Below are 10,116 nucleotides of genomic sequence, written 5' to 3' on the forward strand. Positions count from 1 at the left end.
CCCTCTGAGGTTTGAGGCCATTTTCTCAACTTTTACATATTTTCTTTAATTTATCTTTTTAAGATACTTGCAGATGTAACAATACTCAAGTGTTTTATGTATTTTTGAAAAATGTCAAATCCCTTGTGAAAACACACCTTCAGTCATGAGAATGAACTTTTTTGGTGCTTGAAATAGGAGTAATACAGTAATATATAAGTGTAGAAAACAAGTCTAAAATGAAAATTTGTAAGATTGCTTTTTTTTTGGCGTTTTTGCCTTTTTTTCTTCTTTTTTTTATTTGATAGCACACAGTATAGATAGACAGGAAAGGGGGGAGAGAGGGGGAATGACATGCAGGAAAGGTCTGCCCGACGCGGGATTCGAACCGGGGACGCCTGCGTTGAGGACTGTAGCCTCGACATGGGGCGGCCGCCTTAACCACTGCGCCACGCACCGCCCCGTAAGATTGCTTTTTGAGCACAGATGTTGTCATTCTGCCGTTCTATTTTCACCAAATGTCTCAAATGTGAGATAAAAGAAGCTGAATATTGACTTCACATTACATATAAAGCTCATAGCTGCACGTGCAGACCTCAGGATGTTTAAATGACTTGATGAACCCCGGTACCTTTCTGATCATGTGGCCCCCCACCTAACGGCTGTGGCCCTAAACAACCACATAGAGGGTTTATGCCAGCGGCCGGCCCTGCACGTGGGACTCACCAGCAGGTGTCCAACCACCACGACCACCATGTAGAAGGTCAGACACAGGCCAGGACTGGAGACCTGCATGCAGTCCCACAAGGTCTCCACCCACTCTCCACACAGGGCCCGGAAGACCAGGAGGAACGTGTGGAAGAAATCGGTCATGTGCCATCGGGGAAGCTCGCAGTCCGCCGCTATGAGGCAGACGGCGCACTCGTAGTCGTCGCGGAACAGCTGCGTGCCGACCACAGAGAAGACGAAGACCATGACGAGCAGGATGAGAGTCAGGTTCCTCAGGGCCGAGAACGCCGACCACACGATCCGGAGAAACAGGTGGAAGCCCGGCCACCAGCGGGCCAACCGCAGGACACGCATCTGGACACGAGAGAGACAGGAGAGACAGGTAGAGACAGTAGAGACAGGAGAGACAGTAGATACAGGAGAGACAGGTAGAGACAGGTATGTTGTGATGATGATGAAGATGAGGAGGATGAAGATGAGGATGATGATGAAGAGGATGATGATGTCACACTGACCATTCGGAAGCTGCGCATCACCGATAAACCCTCAACGTCGGCCAGTCCCAGCTCCAGCAGACTGAAGATGACAAGGATGAAGTCCAATCTGTGCCAGCTCACCTGTAACCAAGCAACAGAACAGTCACACACACTGACACACTGACACACACACACACACACACACACAGGAACAGACAACACACGGTCTGACCTTGAAGTAGCCAGCCGGTCCCATGGACACGAGTCTGAGCAACATCTCAGCTGTGAAGATCCCAGTGAACACCTGCAGGGGGGGGTCAGAGGTCAGAGGTCAGAGGTCAGAGGTCAGAGGTCAGAGTGAGGACAAATCCAGTTGAGAGTGTTGTTTTGTGCTGCAGCCTCAGACTAATTAACTTCCTGTCTATTACGTCACCTTTGTACTGAGAAGCATCGTTGTAACATTCACTTGTTGAGTCGTATTGTAGAATACTGATGTAAGATCTACACAGGAAGAGAGGCCTGTTGACCATCAGAGTGTAGGTGTGAGCCTGACCAGCTGATTGGGGGAGGGGCCAGGTGGTTAGACACGGAGCTCTGGGATTGGGTGGGGCCAGGTTTTATGGGGGGCAACCGCCATTCCAACATCCCACCAGTCCGACATAGGCCTCTAATTGTCTAAATGGCAACACTTGTCTGAGTGGTGGTATGTCTAAATGGTGGGATGTCTAAATGGTAGGATGTCGGAGTGGTGGGATGTCAGAATGGTGGGATGTCAGAGTGGTGGGATGTCAGAGTGGTGGGATGTGAGAGTGGTGGGATGTGAGAGTGGTGGGATGTCTAAATGGTGGGATGTCTAAATGGTAGGATGTCGGAGTGGTGGGATGTCAGAGTGGTGGGATGTCAGAGTGGTGGGATGTGAGAGTGGAGGGATGTCTAAATGGTGGGATGTCTAAATGGTAGGATGTCGGAGTGGTGGGATGTCGGAGTGGTGGGATGTCTAAATGGTGGGATGTCAGAGTGGTAGTATGTCTAAATGGTGGGATGTCGGAGTGGTGGGATGTCTAAATGGTGGGATGTCTAAATGGTGGGATGTCAGAGTGGTGGGATGTCAGAGTGGTGGGATGTGAGAGTGGTGGGATGTCTAAATGGTGGGATGTCTAAATGGTGGGATGTCAGAGTGGTAGTATGTCTAAATGGTGGGATGTCGGAGTGGTGGGATGTCTAAATGGTGGGATGTCGGAGTGGTGGGATGTCTAAATGGTGGGATGTTGGAGTGGTGGGATGTCTAAATGGTGGTATGGTGGTATGTCGGAGTGGTGGGATGTCTAAATGGTGGGATGTTGGAGTGGTGGGATGTCTAAATGGTGGTATGTCTAAATGGTGGGATGTCTAAATGGTGGTATGTCTAAATGGTGAGATGTCGGAGTGGTGGTATGTCTAAATAGCGGTATGTCTAAATGGTGGTATGTCTAAGTGGTGGTATGTCTAAATAGCGGTATGTCTAAATGGTGGTATGTCTAAATGGTGGGATGTCGGAGTGGTGGTATGTCTAAATGGTGGGATGTCGGAGTGGTGGTATGTCTAAATGGTGGGATGTCGGAGTGGTGGGCTGTCTAAATGGTGGAATGTCGGAGTGGTGGGATGTCTAAATGGTGGTATGTCGGAGTGGTGGGATGTTGGAATGGTGGTAAGTCTAAATGGTGGGATGTCGGAGTGGTGGGATGTCTAAATGGTGGGATGTCGGAGTGGTGATATGTCTAAATGGTGGGATGTCGGAGTGGTGGGATGTTGGAGTGGTGGGATGTCTAAATGGTGGTATGTCTAAATGGTGGTATGTCTAAATGGTGGTATGTCTAAATGGTGGGATGTCTAAATGGTGGTATGTCTAAATGGTGGGATGTCAGAGTGGTGGTATGTCTAAATAGCGGTATGTCTAAATGGTGGTATGTCTAAGTGGTGGTATGTCTAAATAGCGGTATGTTTAAATGGTGGTATGTCTAAATAGCGGTATGTCTAAATGGTGGTATGTCTAAATGGTGGGATGTCGGAGTGGTGGTATGTCTAAATGGTGGGATGTCGGAGTGGTGGGATGTCTAAATGGTGGGATGTCGGAGTGGTGGTATGTCTAAATGGTGGGATGTCGGAGTGGTGGGATGTCTAAATGGTGGGATGTCGGAGTGGTGGGATGTCTAAATGGTGGAATGTCGGAGTGGTGGGATGTTGGAATGGTGGGATGTCTAAATGGTGGAATGCCGGAGTGGTGGGATGTCTAAATGGTGGTATGTCAGAGTGGTGGGATGTTGGAATGGTGGGATGTCTAAATGGTGGAATGTCGGAGTGGTGGGATGTCTAAATGGTGGGATGTCGGAGTGGTGGGATGTCTAAATGGTGGAATGTCGGAGTGGTGGGATGTCTAAATGGTGGGATGTCGGAGTGGTGGGATGTCTAAATGGTGGAATGTCGGAGTGGTGGGATGTCTAAATGGTGGTATGTCAGAGTGGTGGGATGTTGGAATGGTGGGATGTCTAAATGGTGGAATGTCGGAGTGGTGGGATGTCTAAATGGTGGTATGTCAGAGTGGTGGGATGTTGGAATGGTGGGATGTCTAAATGGTGGAATGTCGGAGTGGTGGGATGTCTAAATGGTGGGATGTCTAAATGGTGGTATGACGGAGTGGTGGGATGTCTAAATGGTGGGATGTCTAAATGGTGGGAAGTCGGAGTGGTGGTATGTCTAAATGGTGGGAAGTCGGAGTGGTGGGATGTCGGAATGACAGCATGTAACCAGGTTTGATAAGGGAACAGCTCAGTGGCTCTCTGGGCCGTAGGGAGAGGAAGTCAGGCGGCCTCTCCTGCGTTAAGTTGTTTGTGTGTTTCATTTTTTCATGGTATTTTTCCTTTTTATCCGGGCCTGGTAACAATTGAAAATCATTTTGTAGTTGTGCACGCCTCCCTCCTTTCCGTTCACGGCATCTTTCAGCCGAGCTACACACCCACATGGTGACACTGTTGTGTTCTCACTGTTCTCCACCACTGACCAGCTGTGAGATGGACAAGTGCTCCTCGAACTCCATCGTCATTGGATAATGCTCCATGGCCATGAACACGGTGTTGAGGACGAGGCAGACGACGACGATGAGGTCAAAGAACGGGTTTGAGACGAAGGTGTGGAGCTGCTGCTGCCAGCAACCACAGCAGGTCCACGTCAGGAAGGACACGCAGCACCGACGACACCCTGCAAGAGACACAGCTGTCTTCTGACTGTCCCCTGACTGTCCACACGAGACAACACAATGCATTATGGGTCCTCAGGTGTGTGTGTGTGGGTGTGTGTGTGTACCTGCCACAGCCCAGTGTTGTTCTTCATGGCTCTTTGTTGCTGCAGCTGAGCTCTTCAACACACAGACACACGTGTGTAAAAACGTGTATTATTATTATTATTTATGATCTGAGATTGAGCTGCATTCTAACAAATCACAGACTCTCAGCTCCTACCTCCCCCTCCTCCTCCTCCTCCCTCCTCTTCATCACCTCCTGGATCTTATTGAACTCGTCTTCTCTCTGTTCGGCCTCAGTGACCTCAGCTCTGTCCTTCTCAACAAGCGCCTTGGCAACCACGGCCAGTATGACACTGAAGAGGAAGAATGAGCTGGAGAAGCAGAGGAGCAGGAAAACGATGACTTGGGGTTTACCATCTGTCTGGAACATCTGTAGAGAGACAGAGACAGGTTGTCAAGTTTATACTTTGAGGAGCCATAAAAAAATGTTTGTCATGTGTTTTCTTGATATAAGTGATGACTGCGCACGCCGGTAATCGCACCACTCTGCGTACATGAACACCTCACGTAGTTGTTCTGTGTTCCATTAACTCAATAAAATGAAAAGGCCAAATATGTGAGGCGTTCATGTAAGATCAATTTCCAGTTGCGTAGTGTCAGAAAATGCAAGCGCGCGTGTGAACACTTAACAACATTTGTCAAACAGTGACAGACGGACGTGCACACGCTGTTAGTACAGTCCGCACCTTCTTGTCATGCGTGAAATACAATCTGCACCTAACAACGCAGGCACGCACAACAACATTTACTAAGTTAGGGGCATCGTTTGGCTCAGTTGGTAGAGCAGGCGCCCCATGTGCAGAGGCTGTAGTCCTCGCCGCAGTCGGCCCCGTATCGAATCCCGACTCAGGCGGCCCTTTGCTGCATGTCTGTCTCTGCCTCCCCACTTCCTGTCTCTCTCTACTACTACGCTATCAATTAAAGGCAAAATCCCTCCACCCCAAAAAATATACTTAATACAGTATTTACTCAGTTAGTTGCACAGTCATGCACGCACTCTGCTTATTTTGATATCGATGGAACCTCATTGTGTGTGTGTGTGTGTGCGTGCGTGCGTGTGCGTGTGTGTGTGAGGTCACCAGGGTGGCCAGGTCTTCCCAGTAGTCCTGCATCATGAGTCTGAGGACATTGAGCAGCGACCAGCCGATGGAGTCGTAGTTGGTGAATCCATAGTTGGGGTTTGACTGAGTCCTCAAACAGGTGAAGCCTTCAGGACACGTCCTAAACAGTCACATGACCATCATTCAGTGCAACGTACATACGGCTCTGGGGTTATATACACCTGGAACACCTATTCACCTTATGTAGCCCCGCCCACTTTGCCACTTCCGGTTTGGCCGCGATTGTGTTACGACTTCCGGTCAAATGCGGAAGTAAAAACTGATGTAAACAATCGACTGAATTTGCAGTATATTGCGGGACAATTACAATACAGACAATCAAATCAACATGGACAACACTTGAGGGGTGTACTTCGAAGCGAGTTTAGTGGGTTATATTTTATAATTATATATTTTTTATTGAGTCTAAAGCCAGGCTTTCCTGTACTCTCTCTTTCAACCCAGCTAGATCGCCATGGAAACTTATGGTAACAGATGTTTAGCTCATATATTCAGAGTTTAATCCTAAAATCGGCTATAAAAGCGCCGCTGTTTCACAATTTAACTCATTTACAGCGTGACTTTTACTTTGAAATCCAAGTGGAGCTGGCAGAACCAGTACGGAGGGAGAGATCGCGCTGATCCGCTGCTATTTACCAACTGTTGAGCTGAGCGTCAGGAGCTCATTTATATATAGGCTATTATATTACTTGGATATAAGCTGCAGCATGGACGTCGGAACTATTTACTGAGAGAGGGAGGGGGGGGTTTGTTGTGAGGGTCGACTGTCACCTGGAGCAAACTGACAACTATATGATCAGAAACTCGTTCAACTCTGGACTGTCTGTGAAGACTGACGGGAAGCTGGCCTCATCCTCTGCTTCAGAGAGCCTTGCACTATCGGACCTGGGTCTCTGCTCCGTGTCCAGAGCCTGGTCGGGTCGGGACACGCTGTTCACGCTGTGAACCTGCTCGCTAATGTGTAAAAGAAATAAACGGAGGGGTTTAGAAATAAAACCCTCCCTCAACTACTGTAACTTAAATGTGGCCATGAATAAACTTGTTTCGCCTACAGCAGTATTGCCCAAATGCAAATATTGAATACATCTCTATTTTCACAGTTAAAAATGTCTTTGTCACCTAAACTACCCCCCGCCCCCTCCAAAAAAGAGAAAAGAAAAGAGAAACACTGTAGCATATTTTCATACGCACACCCAGCCTGAATTGCGATCAGTAAAATATATAAAAGTAGGCTATAAAACACAATTTAAACATGAAAGTTGTTCCTCTAGTTTATTTTGTTTAAATGGATAAAGCTTCATAATTAAAAGTAGCGCAATGTCCAGCTGTCAGAAATTAAAAGCAGCCTCTTATGTGCATTAACAGTGTTGCTTCGGGCTGTGATAGCGTTTTTTTTTTTTTTTTTTTTAATTCGCTCCTACTCTCCAAACAAGCTGCTCACCTTGGCTGAAATCAGCGGGGACACGGGGATTTATTTAATTATTTTTAACCAGACTCTAGAGTAGATGGAGGTGGGTGCAGGTCGTACAGAGCTCCACACACACTGGGACAGAAGATGAGGTCGATGCTCAACTGCTATAAAAACTCACACGTTTTCTTCCAGTGATTGTAGCTTCCTCTTTATAATGCTCGTCATTTTTTGCAATCGACAACGGGAAAAAAAACCCGGATTTGCCAACAAGAAACATCTGAGAACGGACTCAAATAATCAAGCTACCGCTAATGTACTATACGACTTCCGGTCGTCGCCGGAAGTTCCAACACAATCTCACAGCGTTCCATTGACTCCATGGTTGCCCCGGAGAATAAGGTGAATACACAAATGGAACACCTATATGCACATGGAATAACTATATACACCTGGAACACTTGGAACACCTATATACACCTGGAACACCTATATACACCTGGAACACTTGGAACACCTATATACACCTGGAACACCTATATACACCTGGAACACCTATATTGATAGATATCACGTGACGTCACACAGCGTTCGCAGCCGGTCACAGCGCCATCTTGGGTACCGACTTCCAAAGGCAGTCTATGGGCTGTGACATCAAATCTCACAAAAATAGTGGATAAACCTTTTTTTATTACATGGCTCTATTGAATGTCGTATTCCGATAATTTATTGATATTTCTGATATTTATTTACATCTTGATTTTGCATTTAACAGTCTGTTATTCCTGTTTAACAGATCGTTGCTAAGTAAAATACACCGTTGCTAGGGACGCCGCTCTGATCAGCGCAGCACAGAAAAGAGAAACTATGCAGGATATTTACTTTGTTTCATTTTTACCGTCATTAAACAGCTTGGGAGACATGTACGCCAAGGGAGGCTGCCTCACTCTACTGAGTCTGAGCAGCACGTACGTTCACGTTGCTTTCGTGAATTGTAAACACACAGACGCCCCCTCGGTTTTAGCGTCCAGCAGTTTAGCGGCTAATTCAACAGCAGTGATGGATAACTGTACCGGAGAGCCTCAACATGAGCTTCATCTGAGGAATAAACAGCAGCTTTTACCTGACGGGAGACCGACGCCTGAGCTACGGTAGCTAACAGCTAGCAGCTTTTACCTAGCCTACTTTCTCTCTCTCCCTCCCTCCCTCCCTCCCTTTCTTATACACGCACACGCGCGCACACACACACACACACGGCCCAGGTTGTCTGTCACATCTGTTGTAAACCTTGTAATAACAGCTTGTTGAGTACAGTTAACACTATTGTTGCCTCGGTTTGAGTGTGGATTAATAGTTAACGGTTTGTTTAATGTGAGTGGTGGTCATCGCGTCCTGATGAGTTGGGTTTTAATAACAGCTGATAACGTAGCTGTGTAGATGGCGTGGATTGTGATGAGAAGGTGTTGCGCATATTAAGACTTATTTGTGCAAACCATTGTGCAAAACCTGTTTGTTGTGACTTTTTGCGTGATAAGATGATTTGCCGAATTCTTCTTCCATTCCTGCAGCCTTTTGTCTCAATGTTAACGATGGCAAAATGTCCAGATATTTTATTACTTTATGAAAATGTCTGTGAGTTAAAAAAGAAAAAAGAAGTGGGCTACGCATTTTTGATTTGATTTGGCTTTTCGTGTATTTGGTTAAACACATATAAGTAACAGGAGAGAGACAGTGAGCGAGAGAGAGAGAGAGAGAGAGACGAGGAGAGAGAGAGAGATGGGTCCGCTGGGTGAGCTAGATTAAGTTTTAACGGGAGAGAGAGCGGCGCACCGCGCTGTCAAAGATCGTCTCAGCAGAAAGGTGCTGGAGGTGTGTGCTTTCAAGGCAAGGCCATCAAAATGAGAAATATCCATATCCAAACTACATCAGACAGCAGTCTTCTAGTCAGAGAGGATGTGGCTGCACTGAGCTGAATAGAGGTTAACTCAGTGTTCGGTACCCAGCATGGCGGCGGCCAGGTGGAACACACCGTGACGTCACCTACTGATAAGTATCAATACACCTGGAACACTTGGAACACCTATATACACCTGGAACACCTATACACAAATGGAACACCTATATACACCTGGAACACCTATACACAAATGGAACACCTATATGCACATGGAATAACTATATACACCTGGAACACCTATATACACCTGGAACACCTATATACACCTGGAACACCTATATACACCTGGAACACCTATACACAACTTGTTGTTGATGTTGACAATAGTATCAGTATCACAAAAACGTACCCGGCCTGAGAAGCGTTTCCACACCGCACAGCATCAATGTGACCTTGGACGAAGTATTGATTTGCTGTCAAGTAATCAGACAGACAGGTGATCAGACAGACAGGTAATCAGACAGACAGGTGATCAGATGACAGGTAATCAGACAGACAGGTGATCAGTAATACAGGTAAACAGACAGACATCCTCCTCTTACATTTGTTGTTGATGTATGTGTTGAAGTCGAATCTGAACAACAGCCTCCGGAACCCTGCGTCATCGAAGTCTGAGGTGATCAGACAGACAGGTGGTCAGACAGACAGGTGATCAGACAGACAGGTGTTCAGACAGACAGGTGGTCAGACAGACAGACAGACAGACAGACAGGTGATCAGACAGACAGGTGATCAGACAGACAGGTGGTCAGACAGACAGACAGACAGACAGACAGACAGACAGACAGACAGGTGGTCAGACAGACAGACAGACAGACAGACAGACAGACAGACAGACAGACAGGTGATCAGACAGACAGGTGGTCAGACAGACAGACAGACAGACAGACAGGTGGTCAGACAGACAGGTGGTCAGACAGACAGACAGACAGGTGGTCAGACAGACAGACAGACAGACAGGTGGTCAGACAGACAGGTGTTCAGACAGACAGGTGGTCAGACAGACAGACAGACAGACAGGTGGTCAGACAGACAGACAGACAGACAGACAGACAGACAGGTGGTCAGACAGACAGGTGGTCAGACAGACAGACAGACAGACAGACAGA

The 10,116-nt window shown here is 47.1% G+C and overlaps 1 protein-coding gene across 1 annotated transcript in view; it reads right to left on the reverse strand.

The window, feature by feature from the left end:
* The window catches only part of LOC146986683 (sodium channel protein type 4 subunit alpha B-like), a 59,139-nt gene that overhangs the window by 22,366 nt on the left and 26,657 nt on the right, over positions 1-10,116 (reverse strand). The window contains exons 9-17 of the mRNA XM_085780530.1: positions 9,550-9,618; positions 9,357-9,420; positions 5,601-5,742; positions 4,662-4,891; positions 4,524-4,573; positions 4,222-4,418; positions 1,417-1,488; positions 1,224-1,325; positions 706-1,062 (exon numbers count right to left, since the gene is read on the reverse strand). Coding sequence (XP_085636656.1) covers positions 706-1,062; positions 1,224-1,325; positions 1,417-1,488; positions 4,222-4,418; positions 4,524-4,573; positions 4,662-4,891; positions 5,601-5,742; positions 9,357-9,420; positions 9,550-9,618 — 1,283 coding nt within the window. The remainder of the gene's footprint in view (positions 1-705; positions 1,063-1,223; positions 1,326-1,416; positions 1,489-4,221; positions 4,419-4,523; positions 4,574-4,661; positions 4,892-5,600; positions 5,743-9,356; positions 9,421-9,549; positions 9,619-10,116) is intronic.

Source organism: Trachurus japonicus, chromosome 6 (assembly GCF_045865225.1).
Source record: "Trachurus japonicus isolate A0001 chromosome 6, Traja_1.0".
Classification (NCBI taxonomy): domain Eukaryota; kingdom Metazoa; phylum Chordata; class Actinopteri; order Carangiformes; family Carangidae; genus Trachurus; species Trachurus japonicus.